At 42.9% G+C, this 17,330-nt stretch overlaps 1 protein-coding gene across 4 annotated transcripts in view; it reads right to left on the reverse strand.

Annotated features, from left to right (window-relative positions):
• Nucleotides 1-2,672: 2,672 nt before the first annotated feature.
• The window catches only part of LOC138208448 (SLIT and NTRK-like protein 5), a 28,914-nt gene continuing 14,256 nt past the window's right edge, over nucleotides 2,673-17,330 (reverse strand). The window contains exons 1-2 of one of the 4 annotated variants that reach the window (XM_069166311.1): nucleotides 8,177-9,034; nucleotides 2,673-6,405 (exon numbers count right to left, since the gene is read on the reverse strand). In XM_069166311.1, coding sequence (XP_069022412.1) covers nucleotides 3,720-6,347 — 2,628 coding nt within the window. In that variant the 5' untranslated portion in view covers nucleotides 6,348-6,405; nucleotides 8,177-9,034 and the 3' untranslated portion in view covers nucleotides 2,673-3,719. Of the gene's footprint in view, nucleotides 6,406-7,022; nucleotides 7,303-8,176; nucleotides 9,035-17,330 lie in introns of those variants that run through there. The other 3 variants (XM_069166312.1, XM_069166315.1, XM_069166313.1) reach the window with 3 other exon arrangements.

The raw sequence follows: 17,330 nt of genomic DNA on the forward strand, positions 1-17,330 counted from the left end.
CAAAATTCAATGTTTGATCTTTTATTATTATTAGACTTCCTTTTTACTCAAATTACCACAAAAAGCAGTTCACATTCTAACTGTACCTTGTGAGTGCTGAAACACAACATGATACATGCACACTACAAAGACAGGTTGTGAATGGGGGGTGGCATATACTGTACTTTTGCCCCTGGGCCTTGCAGTAGATAAATGTGGCCCTGTGCATGTGTAGTATCAAGCTGATTTTATTTACCATAAACAGGAAAATTCAGCCAACACCATCTAATGAGCGATGACATGTAATTCTTAGCAAAAAGTCTGCTAAATCAAATCCAGAAAATGTTTAATTAGCCTGATATTTTCAGCACACTGTTAAAACTCCTTGTGCTGAAAATAGCAGTGACAAGCCAACGCTTCATGCAGCTTGGATGGGTTTCATGCACCGTGTGCCACTCTGATGCCGCATTGATTAACTCTCGAATGGTGCGAAAGCAGAGGGCGTACGAGAACGCTGGAACACGGGCTGCCCATCACTGCCTCTCCCCACCTCTTTGTTTCAAAGTTTGAAGAAATTCGAGGTCCGAGCTGCGAACTAACTTCGCCGCCGTCTTCTGAATTTCCCTCGCCGCACGCAGAGGCTCGTGTGACAGCGACATCTGCCGCTACATCACGCCTTGCGTTGCATCAGCCTCGCATCAGACTCCGCACAATAGGTTTCAGCCATAAATCACAGGGGCTCTCGTGTGGCGTGAGGCAACACAGGGCGAGAGATTTTACTTTTCCTTTCCATGTCTGAATACAGATGTTGACCACCGTAGAAAAACCGCTGTCTGCATTTCGTGTGAAACTTAACTGATGGAGTGTACATGCTGTAAGCAATAGTTAAACAAAGCTTATGAAGGTTATAGATGGAATAATCCGGGAAGCAGTAATAAACTCTTTGCCCTTCCTTGATGCTGCCATTTGTGTTAAGAACGAAAGAGCCCATTGGCTGATTAAAAGCATTATTTCAATTGGCAGTAGTCTTCCCTTCCTTTCTATCTGAACACATACAAACACACACACACACACACACACACACACACACACAATCTCTCTCTAGCCTACTGCAGCGGGATGCTCCGTGCACCCATTACGCTGGGTGCTGGGTCATAACAGTGATAAACCTCCACACTGGGAGTTTTGGGTGGGAGAGATGTACATACACACGCATACAGTACAGTAATAACAAGCCCATTTCGAATACATGATTCAGTGATTATGTAATTGTGCTCAAGCCTTTTTTTTTTTCTTTTTTTTTTCCCCACTGGAGTTGTGTGATCTTAGCCAAATCATCCTGGAAAATGCAATATTCTAGGAAATCAAATGATAACAATAATAGCAACAAAACACCGCCATCTGCGCAGCATTGCACTGCTCAGGTCCTTATTGCACCTCAGTAAACTATAAATATATATATATTTTTGCCATATTGGTATCAGAAAAATAAATAAAAATACATGTCAAAAACTCAGCAATGTGCCTTCCCATAGGCCAACCAATGCTGGGCAACTGCACACACTCCTTGGCCATGATTCACATCCCCTGCTACATGTATGACACATCCACAGTTACACTCAGTTCCAGGACTCGTCATCTCCCAAATGGTGCCTTCTGTTCTCATTCTGGGCTTCTATGAAAAGATCCAACAAAAGGAGAGGACCCAGAACGTTTCATTTCATTTTTCTTTTACATTTTTTTTTTTTTTGTCTTGTCATTGAGAAAAGGCAGCTGGCACCCCGCTAGATATTAAGTGAGAATTACTGAGAAATACAGTCATAGTGCAGATTTTTGCAGACAGATTAATACCCGCGGTAGCAATTTGTCGCCCTAATGATAAACTTGTAAGAATCGAAATCAGTCGTTTTGAATGATGGATTAAGGTGTCTGATATTTGTTTGCTTCTTGTCAACTAACAAAACACTGAATACATAAATGTTGATGCATACTGTCCACTGAAAATCACGGTCTAGTGCATCCTTTGCATTTTTATATAAACCTGCTTTTCATAAACGGGTCAAGTGAGGCACCATTAAAATCAAAACAAGCACTTTAAAGATGCAAAAAAAAAAGAAGCTTTGGAACATTTTTCTCATGTCATTTCGTTAAGTGAAGACACTTATCTAAAAATGTTTTTGCACATTAAACAAACCGCAGGGGAAAAAAAAAAAGAAAAAAAAAAGACATCAAATCCCCCTTAATCCGGGTATATGTCTAAGTTTATACATGTAGTTAAAATACTAAAATTGCTTTTATTTCCAGGACAGCTCCAGCGGTGTTTATATAATGAGCAAATCATCGCTTGCCAGACAGCAACATGGATGCTGTTGCTATGGTATAATTGCAAAGGGACAGCCTTAGATAATGCTCATTGATTGAAACCCATTGAATTCAATCCTCACTGAGACGTTAGCTGCCCCTTTGAGGGAATCATACATATATATATATATATATATATATATATATATATATATATATATATATGCTTTATCTTCATCTGCTTTGATTGAGTCCACAACCAGCTCCTGTCAGCCAATGTGTTGCCATTTGATTTTCTAGTGTTAACCTTGAGTATTAAGCCAAAATCCAGAGTGGCCTCCTTCTTATCGTATCATCACCGACAGCCTTAGTTTCCTCATAAGCACATGATATGAACCTGACATCATGTTTATTTGATGACAATAACATAGTTTGGTCAATATAGTGCAATAAGTGCAAAGCAATCAAAAAACAAAGGAAACTGATAAGGAATAGAGAATCTGCCAATGCTTGTATAAAAATAGGTGTTACATTGATTAAAATATCAGTATTACACAACATAATTAATACTTCAAATAGCATGTATGAATTTTGTTTTGATAACATATCAATTCTACATATTAAGAATGAATACCCATATTCATTTTTAATATAATAATCTCCTTTATGAGAGCTCATTGAAGGCTGACTCGCCTTCCAATTCCAAAAAGTGCAGAAAGCATACAAAGACACTTTTTTTTTTTCTTTATCTTCTTCAAATGACGCAGTCTGTTTTGAACATTGGGGGTGTGCCACTTTCAAAAAAAGCCACTTGTACAATGCAGAGCTACAGTAAATGAAACTACAAACATAAGCCTTTTTCCAGAGGATCATGGAGTTATGATGACACAGGTAATATTGATGTAGAATCAAAAGTTTTGAAAAGACATGGCAGATTATATCAATAAATACTTACTTACAGACTACAGCAGAAAATAGTCCTACACAGTTTTGATGATCTGCTGTACAGTGTTTTTGTCCAGGAGTGATTCTTTTTTTTCTTTTTTTTTATAAACATTTCTTTTCTGATTCACAATATACCGTATGTATGGTTATATTCCTGAAAATGAAGTTGGGTAAGATTTACCTGTACACTTACATTTTGTGTGTTATTCGATCTTCACCATAGAAAAATAGATTTTGCATCATCATCAGTTAAGTGGAGCGATTTTGTTCATCCGTGTTTCAGAAAGCTTGTATCCATTCCTGTAATGTCATGTTTCAGAAATAAGAATAAGATTGTTCGGCACACCCCGTTTTTTTTTTTTTTTTGTTGTTGTTGTTTTTTAACTCCTTCCGTTTTGCTTGTTTGTGTTGTGCCAAGGCACCCTATAAACTGAGCCAGTGTTTCAAGGAGGGTCAAGACAGAAAATGCTTCATCACATTAATGTCTCTGTCTCTCAGAACTGGCTAAAGGTGGTCTGTTTCTCAAGAACTTCGAGGTAATCGGGCTCAGACTGCAGTTTAGCTTTTAGCTCCAAATACTCATTTCTGTTGGGCTCGACATAAACAGTACTGGGTGCTGTGCCATAGAGCACTGTTTCTCTTATCCTCTCCGGGTGCAAGAACTGACGTCTGACATCAAAATTCGGGTTGTACGTGTACGCCACGGGCCCTGTGTACTTGTACTCTAAATTGGCACCTGCTGGGATGGACGGGATGGACTGATGGGGGGACTGCTTGTCAGGCTCGAGGATGCCTCTGAAGAAATGGTCTGCATCCTGGACAGGGGAAGGGTTTTCCCGTGGCTCGATGGTGCTGACGCTGTACGTCGGGCTCCTCATCGTACTACTATCCCGCTCCTCATCTGGGGTACTCCTGTATGTGACCTTGAGCTCGTGGAGGTCACGGTAATCCTCCACTGTGTTTCCTTCCCGTGACCTGTAAATGGGATTTTTGCACATGTGGCCCATGGGATGGGGAATATACTCGTAGACGTGTCCGGCTGGGGCCTTAACTTTCGGGCAAGAGCGGTTGCTGTAGAGGCTGTACTGCAAGTTAAAAGAGCTGACATCGGAATTGTTGGTGCTCGTGCGGTCGCTCTGAGACTTTTTGCGCTTTTTCATCACCACGACGAAGAGCCCCGCGGCCACAAAGACGGACATGATGAAAACGAGCAGGAGGCTGAGGATGAGGACAGAGAGGGGGACGGTGCTGCTGGGGGTGTTGATCTTCTGCGGGGCGTCTGTGGTGACGACCCTGTCGTCCATGGGCTCCTCCGTAGGGGGAGTCGGCGAGACGTAAGCGTCGGAGTAGTCCGGGCAGAGCTGCTCCGACTGGATGGCGCGCACGTCCGTCCCCGCGTGGCGCTTGGGCGTCTCGCACACCACCTCGTTGACCACGGTGCCTGCGCTGAGCTGCTCGAGCCATATCTTCATCCCCACGATGTCGCAGGAACAGTCCCAGGGGTTTTCGAACAGATCTATCTGGACCAGCAACTTGAGCTGATCTAAAACGCCGCTCACGGGCAGGTTTTGGAAATGGTTGTTGCGCAGGTTAAGCCTGGACAGGGAGAGGCTGGAAAAGATGCCCACGGGTAAAGTTTTCAGGAGGTTATTGTTGAGGAAAAGCAGCTGGAGATTGGGGAGGTAACGGAAAGTGCCCTCATCGACCTCCTTGATTTTGTTGTACTCTAAATAAAGATACTGCAAGTTCTGCAAACCAAAAAACATTTCTCCTGTAAGCCTGTCCATGAGATTACCATTTAAATACAGCCTACGCAGGTTAGTTAAATCCCCAAAAGCCCGGTCGTGGATCAGAGTTATCCTGTTGTTTCCCAGGTGAAGCAAATCCAATCCAGTCGCATCGACAAAATCTGACCTCCGTACCACAGGGATGTAATTTCCAGTGAGATACATTTTTTTAGGATTGTATGGCTTGGGTTTTAGATCAGAAATGCTCTCAATTTTTCTCTCTTGGCAGTTGACATTTAACCCAATTTCAGATATCTGCAGATTACACGTGCAGGCAGTGGGGCAGTCCAAAGGCACAGGAGATTTGGTCTGAAAAGCAATGATGGGGCCGTAGTTGTACGGGTTGCCGCCTGGTATTCGAGAGGTGGGCTTTAACCTGGTTTTGTTAAATTGCCGCGTGCCCTTGGTAGGCCTAGAAGAGGACCTCAAAACGGCTGAGGAGGTGGCGGAGGCTGTGACCGCAGCTGGTGTGGTCTGGTAATATCCATTGGTGCTGCTGGGGGGCGCCGGCCTGACCGTGTCTTCCGTCGGTCGTCGGGGGCACAGTTCCTGCTTGGACACCTCATCCAGGTCACGACCGTGGAGCCTGAACGGGGTCTCGCACACCACTTCTCCCACCAGAGCCGTGTAGGCTATGCTCTCCAGCCAAGCCTTCAGAGCGATGAGCTCGCAGGAGCAATTCCAGGGGTTCTCCTCCAGTTGTAATTCCACAACCTTGTCCATGTGCTCCAGGAGGCCAATGTAGGGGAACATTTTTAACCGGTTCCCCCTCAGGTCCAAGTGCGTAAGGGGAACATTCCGGAAGATATTCGGAGGAAGGACAGAGAGCAGGTTGTCGTTCAAAATCATCACTGTCAGTTGGTGGAGTTTGCTCAAGGTGTTGGGCTCTATATTGGTGATGTAATTATAATCAATCTGTAGATATTCCAAACTCTCCAGTCCTGCGAAGGTGTCATCCCTCAGAACATCAATCTTGTTGTTATTCAGGTGCAACCTTTTTAATCCCTGGAGCCCATTGAAGGCACCGGACTCTATCTCCGAGATGTCATTGTTCCCCAAGTGCAGGATGGTCACCCCGGTGTAATTGATGAAATCATTGACTGACAGCTTCTTCAGGAGATTCCCCGTCAGCAGGAGGTGATACATGGAGAAATGGACCGGGCTGATTTCTGTCAGTCTGATGATCCCCCGGTTCTCGCAGCTCACCGTCAGGATCCCTTCCTTCTCCTCGCATGTGCACAGGTTTCGGCAAATCTCCCCATAATTGTCATACATCTCGACCAGCCTCAGAGATGATGCAATCAGAAGGATTATTTTTAGGATCCAGATATGCATTTTTCCTGGGAGAGGATGCCCCAGCTCACTCAAGTGTGGTACCAGTATGAGGTGTCATCTGAGGGAGGAAAAGAAAAAGGACGGGTTCTGTTTTATATGGCACAGGAAATGCATGTCACAAATGTGCAATATTTACACACAAAAAAACAAAAATATATATATATATATAATAACAAGAACAAGTGATAAAATGCAGAGCCCCTGATCAACACATATCAGACATGACACAGAGGCAAACACAAGAAGGCCTATTCATGTTTGCTCCCTATGCAGATGCTTAATGTCGGCATTATTGTGGTTTTGAGACGGTCAGAAAACAAGTTGAATCTTTAATAACTGCATACATAAACGACACTCCATATTCAAGTTGTTAACACTAACTACCCGAGGTGGACGGCCACTGCGCATTTTTGATAGCTCGCCTGAATTCCAATCCATCTTTGAATGGGGGGGAGGGGGAGGCTTTGCAATCCTCCATATGCAGACTGATAGATTTAGTCGTTTACTAATTCAATCCATTGAGAATTTTTTTTTTTACACAAAGGAGGACTCGCTGTCAAGGTATCTCGCGCCACGTCGCTGTGCGTGATGGATGATTTAGCATCTGGATTCAATCTTCCTCCCCCAAACTCACATTCAAAAAAAATCTTGAAGATGAACTCCCCATCTCCTCACCATAAAGATTCCTCACTCACCCCGCATACCCGACGACTTGGTAACAGTGGGAGGGGGGGGAAAGGAGGGGGGGGGAGGAGAACTGTCGGATCGCTTCTCTCCACCTCCGTCCAAACAACATGGGGACGAGGGATATATTCGTCTCCCGCGATTCAAGCGATCCGTGGTGAAAATACGAACGTAAGAACGCCGGCTTTTACGAACGGATCGACCGGGAGAAGCATCTTAAAAATCCGGCCTGCCGTAGAAAATGTGAATATCAGCCTACGAGGCGACAGCGCAGTCCTTCTTCTGCCCACGGGCGGAGAAAAAAAAAAAAAAAAAAAAAAAAAAAAAGAGAGACGAGAGGAGAGGAGTTGATCAAAGGCAAATAAGCAAGTGTCGTTGATGTTGCAGCGGATCTCTGATCGAAATTGCATTTTGACGTGGTGTAAATAATTTCATAATCAAGTATTATGTATGGCATCTGCTATATAGAAGGTTACAGATAGCCCCCCCTCCCCTCTCTCTCTCTCTCTCTCTCTCTCTCTCTCCGCCACAGACGCGTGAGCGCGCGGACACACACACACACACACACACACACACACACACACACACACACACACACACGCACACACACATTTGGTCTGTGTGCGTTCCTTAAAAGAATACAAAAGCCCACTCATCGATCCCCAAATAGGCGCATTTTAACATACAGGGGCACGTTTCCACTGTACCTGAGCGCTGCACTTTCATCTCATTATTTCTTCTTACGTTTGAGTTTGTTGCAATAACCTGAAGAAATGCCTAACGTCACTGGGAATAATAATACAAAAAAAAAATAATCAAAAAATAAAATAACTTGTCTTCCAGCGGGGTGTGTAGAGGCAGCAGGTTTATTATTTGGAACGAATACAACTGTGAGGATAGAAATGCGGGCTCTGTGCTTGTTATTGCCGTAGCAGCCGCAGACACCTTGCTTAACAGCATCTTAAATCCGGATCAACTTCAGCAATGCAAGTGAGGGGGAGAAAACAAGAGATTTCAGCACCACGGACAGATCCCCAAAATGTTGAAAGCGCATAACGCCTCAGCCCCGACAGGCAATGGAAAGAAAGAAAGGAATTAAAAGAAAGAAAGAAAGAAAGAAAGACACAATACAATTGTCCTCTTACCGTGCTGATCCCGGTAAACGCCAAAGCATCCCGACAAAAAAAAAAAAAAAAAATCACGGCTGTGCCCAGTCTTTTTTCTCCAACCTCACGGGAAACATGGATTTCGTGATTTCGCCGTCCGCCCTTCCGTCGGCTTTAAAAGCAAATCAAGTCAAGTCTCCTCGGTCTTGAGCTCCATGAACCAGCCGGGGGAAGAGCGCATACACAAGTCTCATTCACGCGAACGACGTGACAGCCAGCGCGGCAAAACGGGCGCCCGTGGTCTTCCAGCGGCGACTGAAATTAGCAGTGTCATCTCGGAAAAAGAGCCAAAACCAAAGTTCGAACATGGTAACGAAAAGGGGGCGAAGGAAAACGCGGTAATCCCACATCAGACAAGACTCGCCGCATGCATTTTAACAGTGACTTTCATCCATGCGCACTGGCGAAGCGGAGGAGAGCGGCACGAATCCCCTTGTCTGCTGCCAGTGGTGCGGCTTGTACCAGTTTATGTAGTATAGATCTGCCCGAGCTCTCTTTATTTCAATTGCCACACACACACACAGAGTCCGAGGGAGAAAAAAAAAAACAAAAAAAAAAACGACCGGAGATCAGTGGATACGTTCCTCCGGTCTTCTCCTTTCGGATGCACGAATCCAATCCCCTCTCTGCGGCTCTGCGCCGGTCATACGATACCCTATGTGTACACACGCACACGCAAGCGTTATCTTCCCACCAGCGTTTCAACTAGTGGAACTTGGATCTCGGTTGGTGCAAACCAGCGCGTACCCTGCAGCGATGGACGGATTATGAAACAATTACCATCGCGTGGCACTCGTGAAAATGCATAAATCCCCCAATCTCAGGACTGTCACAGCAGCGGAAATGAAAAGCAATTTAATGCGTGCAATACTCTTTAAGGGGGTATGGTAATGTGGAGGAGGAGGAGGATGGGGGGGCGGGGGGGGTGATGATGTGGAGGAGAGGGGAAGGGGAGGAGGGAGGGAGAATATGGAGGCTGGAAGAAGACCCGTAGAGGGCAGCACGATGATGAAAAAGGCATCTCGGCAGGCTTGTATTTGCAGGCTGCACTTTGGAAGTCGGTGTCTTTTAATTCAACGGCAACAGCCATTTGAGTTGTCACTCAGAGCTTTTTAGCTCTTTTTTTTTTTTCCACCAAAGCCCAATAAGGGGCCCACCTTATTCCCAACGCTTCCGAAAAGTCACAACTTGGCCACGTCAAGGGGGGCTTTTCATTTGGTATTAAAATGCCGTTAATACTTTCAAAAATCTCCTCAACGGTGCTTTGATTCAAGAGGGCGGAGGCAGATGCGCGTTGGCCATCCCGGATTCGTCGTGTCTCTTCATTATCCCGTGCGGGGGGGAAAAAATAAATAAAAAAAATGAAACATTCCTTGAGACAGCTTTCAAATGATTGCGGGATGCTCGACACCGCTGGAATACGTCAGTGCTCCAACACCCTCCTCCGTACAGCAGAGGGATGCTTCGCTGTTGAACAATCGGAGCTTCATGATTTGCACAGACAAAAACAGAGAATCACTTAATTCATCATCTGCTGAACCGACACGTCGGCATGCTCTTGTTAAGATGACCTTTAATCTCTTATGAAGTGAGGAATTAAAGTTGTAGCAGGTGAATGAGGTCAAGCAACAACAAAAAAAACATCACATCTCTTTATGAAAGCTCCCAAATACATGGATTAAGCCTATAGTCCCACTAAACACAAATTTGCAAGAGATCTGCATTGAAAGACATGATTTTACTGTAGGATTAGGCTTAATCCAGTTTTGGACCAAATACTCAAGCCTACTAATGCTGCCATGTTGCTGTAAGTGCTCTGTATTTTACCAAATCAGGGCTTATTTGCCCCTTGTTGAAAGTAGAAAAAAAAAATCAAGTCAAAGCCTCAGCTGCCCTCTTACCCTCTTGCTGTGGGACAAGAAACTTTAGAGGCACTTAACTAAAGCCCGAACAGAAAATCAAATTAAATCTAGCATATGGTGGGCCGCCATGTCCAAAGAGATTTCCCACTTAGCCAGTATTGTGTGGCAATAAGTCAACTCTTACGCTGCGTTTAGCATGCGGGGAGCGACAATAAGCGGATGTGGCACCCGTGCCGCCTTTTAGAAATTAGCCGTGGAGATGCATTGAATTATCTTAAAGTCTGGGAGCTGCGTAATCGCATTAAGAAGTGGTCTATCCTGCGGGGATGGACGAATCCGTATCTGCCGAATCCCCGGCTGGGCTGCAGCGGCGGAGGAACCAATGCAAGCAGGGTGTTTGCTCCGTTCCCCCTGGAAGGGACTGTGGGCCGGCTCCCCCGAGAGGTATCGCGGCATCAAAGCGAGGATGTAGCCGTCCTAAATCTTTTTTTTTGTTGTTTCTTAAATGACTTTGCGTATCGCTGACGGGAGAGGTAGATACCCTTGATAAAGCAGTGCCCGGGTGGTGATGTGCGTTTGTGAGAGCAAACTTCTAAAAGATATAACTTTTGTTGGATCTTAAGTTGCGCCGGCTCGCACACTGATGCGAGTCCGGGGACATTTCAGCCTGCGGGTGCAGACCCGGATCTCCGCTTCACGAGCTGCAGCGCCTAAACTCGCGGTTGATTTGGAACGCGTTTGCCGTCGTATCGGCGTGGCAACGTCTGGTTTGAGAGTTGCCGGACGCAGACTGAATCCAATCACGGGTTCGGTCCAGCCGCTCACGCGTTCAAGTGGGTTCCGTCTTCACAGATTGTGTTTAACTTTATTCTCGTTTGATAAAACAAGTAGAATTTGCTTTGATTAAAAAAAAATATGAAAACAAAAACAGTTTTTCAAAGAAGAGTTGATCTTATCGACACGGTGGCAGTTTAGTTTGCACATCACACACTTCCATCCTCCACTGCTAATGTGAAATTAGTTGTGATGGTACTCTCGTGCAAATTGGGATTTTTTGTTTTGTTTTCTTTTCTTGGACTCGGTTGTCTGTGATATCAAAGAGAAAAGACTTCTGGTAGACAGGCCGGGAGCCAAAAGCAAGTGGGCAGTGGGAATAATGAAATGTGCCTGAAAGAAAACATCTCATCGGGGATATACAGTACAACACGACGCCGCAGCACCATGTTTTTTTTGTGTTTTTTTTGTCATTTGACAGTGGTATATTTAGCACAAATCTTCCAGAAATGACATTTAATTTTACAGTTGTGCTTGACGGATGGAGTTCAGCGAGGGGTTTAGTGTGCCGACTTGTTTATTGTTCTAAATATGACTGGGTAAATGTGCACTTCGTCTGAATAGTTTTCTTTACTGGGCCTGAATTTTGAAGCAGTTTGATCTCACGAACTCATTTCCGTTGATTTAGCAATAGGTGCTCCTCTTAACTGACAAAAGCTGCGTTGGCTGTAAAGCTATTAAAGCTACAATTCAAGAAAACCTTTCTATCTTTCGGAAATCTTCCAAACTAGACCTTCATGACGCCAGAGAACATTTTGGAGCGTGTGCCTTAATAGAAGGCAAATTCTTTTGTCAGAAGAGACGCTGACACGCATTGTGCTGTGATTAACTTGTGAGGTCTCATCTGGCTTGCGTGTCCAGAGGCCAATTGGTGTTGCTCGCAATTTCCGTCATAACTCGGCAGGTCTAGGACGGGGTCTTCCAGGGGCCAGGATCCATTCAAAATGCTGATAATAAGGAATTAAAAAACAATTTCGGTTTGACAGTGCGATGTAACTGGCACATCTCCTCTGTTGATAACAAGATGCAGTGGAGAATTGCTTTACATAAACAACCCTGGATGTAGTTTTTGGCCCGGTAATGGAATGAAGGCTAATGAGACAAGCGAGGATGGATAGGACGGAGAAGTGGAAGCGTTTTGTTGCTCTGTGCTGGTGTCAATCCACCAATCATGCCACTAAATTGATTCAGTCCTTGCAGTGTCACATTTAATGCAACTCTCATAAAAGATAGAATACAAGGCCATTAACTGTTTCTCATCTTGACACCTACATCTAACCTACACGCACATTAACACTCATAATGTGTGGCTTTCCCACAAAATCCCTCTCAGCCTATTGATATTTAAATAATGAAGACGTCCTACCATCAGGGCTTGGACAGCACTTTGTTTGAAGTAAATATACAAAATATATAAATCAATAAAAAAAAAAAAAAAAAAATCACTACTGATGAGATAGCAGAGTAAAAGATAGAGTAAATTATATTCATTTTCAAATTCTCCAGCACCCAACAGACAGCGACTCAAGTGACAACACATCAGCCAGTTTATCAGATTTTAAGACCCAATAAAAGCCAAATTCTTCACACATATATCAGTACTTCCCAACATATGTTCTTTTACAATCCAAGATAGAGGAATTCAGAACACAAATCAAAATGTCCTTTCCAGAATTAACTTTTATTGTAATCAGCGTATAACTTGTTTTATTTCTCTTCACTCAATCTTTAGATCTTCCTGACTGTAGGACATGTTAATGGCCAGGGAGAGTGCTAATGGAAAGGAGGTGTTACTTTTGCCATTTACCATCAGGTAAATAACCAATACCATTTAACCCCATATACATTAACCTACAATGCTGTTTGTAATGGTGTCTTTGCTTGTAATTGTCGAGCCTCTCTCCCAGTGAGATGTAACTCTGTTGCCATATATATTATTTTTAGCAGGACATCCGGTGTGCAGGTGTTGAAAGGGGCTACGAATAGGGGGTCAAGTGTGATGTCTTGAATTCCCGTGTTGATATAAGTGACCCACTTCTTTGTCCATGATGTGCTAGATTCGGAAGAGGGAGGACATATTTTATAGCCTTTTCGCTGCAGCTTGTTAGAGGAAAAAAAAAAAAAAGAAAGGGCTGTTTCCTTGAAACATTTGTGATGTGAGGTTGCCACTCTATAACTACAGTAATCGCCAGATTTTATGTGTTTTATGTGATATCTGGGGGAACATCGAAACTCCCTCTCTGGTCTTCAACACATCTAACCACTGTCCTCTTGAACTTTCTTTTTTTATATAGCAGTGCGCCCCCCCCCCCCCCCCCCCCCCCCCCCCGCCTGCACTTAACTGTGCCGTGTATTCCATCCATTTAGAAACCAATTTCATCTATAATTTTCAAAGCACCAACATCTCAGGTGTACCGCCTGCATCCTGTCTATAATTGCAGTCTTATTAAATCCCATCAAGTCATGAGCATCATTTGGAAGGCCATTCCCAATTTCATCAAGCAAACTTATGATCATGACATTGTAGGAATTTCCAATGCAATTAGCGCTACGTACGCAGTAGAGGAATCAATAGGCAATTTTGAGGGGTCTCTGGCATCTCATTAATTGATCTCGTGTATCCTGACTTCCTATTTTAATATATTTCCTTGCGCCTCCGTAATGGAAACCTGATAATATTCGTACTGATATAAATGCTTGCCAGACCATTTTTAGGGATGTCTGTCCATAATAATACAGATTTCACTTTTGTATTCAATGATGAAGGCCTTTGAGAAGTTTAAAAGGTATGTGTGTGTGTGTGTGTATTTCTCTATCTTATCACAGTACAAAAAGTTGACAACTTTCTGTAACCTCCGTATCCACCGAGACCTTTTAACACAATGTGCTTCTGCAACTTGCCGGCCACCTTGCCATCCGTGACCCGCTCAATCTGACTCGGTGAGAGATTTGTCATGTGCCTAATTTAGATATTCTATATTCTGGGTTTCCGGACCCACAGGGAAGGACATAATTGAATAGGCTGTGTCAAAGCCTCCCCCACTCCACAAAAAAACCTCCCAGGGACATGCTAACGTTAATTATCTCCCATTGCAATATGGCCTAGTTTTATAATTACTGGTCCTGCCAAATATATTACAACATACTAAACCTCTCACTAGACAGTTATTAATTTGGCATGTGTGATCCATAGACATGTGCTGTACAATTTGCCCACATACCTTATTTACAGACTGGATAACAATATTTGTGCTGGAGCGGTTGATTGGATTGTGTGTCGCAATCACACACTGCAAGTAAAAAAAAAAAAAAAAAAAATGTAAGACAGGCTCTTCATTAGCCGTGCATGTCTTATCAACATTAGCGAGCTCATTTCAGCATCAAAGGGGTACTGTGTGGATTGTACACATTAAGATGAATTCAGTTGTCATAAGGCTTGTGGAACCAGCTGTTTAATGCCGTCTGTAGCTCTGAAGGAGAGTCTGAAATGGCTCTTTTGTCTCGAGTCATGTTTCTGCGAGGCTATACTTAGACTTTGAAGCGATTTGAGCTGCATGCTAACATCATCTCAATGACAATGCTGAACATCGTGATGTGTGCGGAAATATAGTTCACCACAGGGGTGTAGGAAAGAATTCTGGGCCCTATGGTTAAGCAGTCTGTGTCGGCCCTCCTTTGTCTGTTGCATCTTTTGAATTTTTTTTCTACGACTGATGAACTACCCATACCACATTTAAACGTGTAATAATTTGTCTGCGATGTGTGCTTGAATCTGCACAGTTTGAAATCTCACTGTGTTTTATTTGCTATTTCACTTTCCATTTCAGGCTTTTAAAGGGCCCTCCTTCATTGGGGAGTAAATTTGGCATATAACATATGGGGTTCTAATTTTTAATTAAAAATGCAAAAGTTGGATGAATTATTCTGTATCTCATCAACTTCTAGAGCCTGGGGTGAAATTGGGGGATGGTGTAATGCTGACCAGAAGGGCTCCTCTTAAGCTTCTGTTCACAGGGCAGCAAGTAAATAAGGCTAATTATCCATTCAAGTGCTTTGGGTTTGAAATACCAACAAAAATAACCCGTTTAACAATGGTTTTGGTGTCTTTTTTATTCACGAGATGAAGTCACAGGAGGTTAGCATTGTCGCATGCACATAACTGACAACAAAATATAAAAACAATGTCATATTTACTCGTGTACTACTGTATAATTGCCATTATTTTTAGTATAGCTTCTTTTTTTTTTCCTGTGGATAAAGGAAATGTATGCTTTCTGGGTCATATTTAGCTGCAGTCGGAGTTTGCTCACTCAAAAACCCATTAAAACTATCACAGTGTGAGGACATACTAATAATATCAATAATTACATGCATCATTATGCTGCTGCATGTTTACATATTTAGCATAAGTGACGCTTGCCGTTTTAGCTCGAATTGGCAAAACAAATTATTTGTAGCATTCCTTCACATTTACTTTGAAAGGATCTCTCGTTTATTTGCTTCTTGACTCAGTTTTGACGGAAAGGAAATTGTTCTGCACGCAGGTCAACGTTAAGCATTACCTTTGTGTTGAAATGGAACAGTTTATTCACCATTTGACCGAGTTTGAAACTCATTTAACATTTGCAACAGTGCCTAAAATCCACTAAACTCACTCCCAACTGGCTCCAGTCGTAAAACTGTTGCCCTCCAGTTACTGCACGCATGCTGTGCATTTATGGCTGGCCAGAGCCACCTGAGGACATTTTTATGGCTTCAATTAGCGAGTGCTATTCTAAAATTAAGTCGAGCAATTAAAAGACACACCACTTACCCAAATTATATCATTGACTAAAGGTTAAGAGCAAGCGCAGCCAAATATAGTTCACCAGAAAGCGAGTTCGAAACAGCAGAACACTATAGGCTCCATCATTTTTTTTTTCTCCAGTGCAGTCCCAAAGCATTTGCCTTACATGGCAAGGCCACAATATATCCAGTTAACCCTCTGCCCAGATTGTATTGCACTGATCCCCAAGCAATGATCTATATCAAGCAGAGCCTCCTCACCTCTATTAGCATAAACACTTGTTATATTAAAGTAAAGAATCTGTTCTTCATTATGCCCTACTTTCAGAAAATCTGTGCGTTGAGGGCTAAAACCAAAAAGAAAAAAAAAAAAATTAAAATGTATTTCCGTTCTCATCTTTGGTGCCTCCATTTTGTTTTTCGTTGTTTTACTTTGATTGATCAAAGGGAATTAAGTGCTGCCTTCAACCTTGAACCAGCTGTTCGCTTTTGTTCCTTGAATTTGTCTTCAGGTGTTCTTCTCAGGGATTTAAGGGGAAACACCAATAGCAAGTTGTATGGGGGGCACAGGGGGAGATCAACAAGAGGACCCATGACACCTGCTTTCCTCTTTCTGTCATTAATCATTTTTACTGCACCTGTATTTCTATTCGTATTTTTTGCAGACTTAAATCCTTATTTTATGTATTCTATAAAGCAGAGAATATTAAAAAGCATTGGATTTAATATCACTCGGTGTCTCTCCAGTCTGGTGGTATTGTGGCATTCTTGCAGTGGTGTTGAGGGCCCATTGACCTCTATTTAGCTTACAAGTCCACCAAAAGGTGGACTTGTAGTCTTTTGAATTCATTTTAATAACACTTTGAAATATTTTCAAACATGCAGACTTTTATAATTAATTAAATTGGAAATAAACGAGTCTGTTACATCTAACATGCCCAGTTTTAAATAAGAGCCAGCAGGGGTTGTTTCCACTCTGTTTTGGTGTTGACACTAAAATCGACACGTTCGTTGTTTGTCAGTATTAAAGATTGATATTTGCACCGGGATATCACTAAGCTGACTTGAATAGATATTATGTTGATGTTGAACCAGGTTTAAATAAGAAACACGCAAAGGTATTTGCGTAAAACGCCTGCGAGTGTGCATTTGTGAGTGAGAGCGGCAGAGAACCTGTGGTGTGGTTAATTTGTGGCTGCAAAACTGTTCTGATAGTTTTAAGAGTTTCCAGCAATACTGAGATCATGATTTAAATTGTTGCTGTGAGTTAAGTGTTAATCATTATAAACAAGACTTGTCGTATATTACAGTGAGATGATACAGGGATTAAAATGATGAGTTGTGAACTCGAGTTCAGATTATTTTTCGAAAAATTGAATTTCTTCTTTATGATCAATATTACTGATTATATTATTGAGCAAACGGGGAAGAGTGCCCACAGTTTTGACCCCCTTCCTCCTGTAGTTTAATTTTAATCAATGAGATTGTGAATGCATGACTTTTACTTGTAATAGACTGTGTTTACATGTTTTACTGGTACTTTCACTTCAGTAAAGGTTCCGAATAAATCTTTAGCCACTGAGTGACGGCCAGTAGTTGGGGGCAGATTGGCTAACAGCAGATGAAGGACAGGTTGAATGACACATGAATTC

Source organism: Embiotoca jacksoni, unplaced genomic scaffold, assembly GCF_022577435.1.
Source record: "Embiotoca jacksoni isolate LCO1_2020_lvr unplaced genomic scaffold, fEmbJac1.0.p SCAF_38, whole genome shotgun sequence".
In the NCBI taxonomy this organism is placed as follows: Eukaryota; Metazoa; Chordata; class Actinopteri; family Embiotocidae; genus Embiotoca; species Embiotoca jacksoni.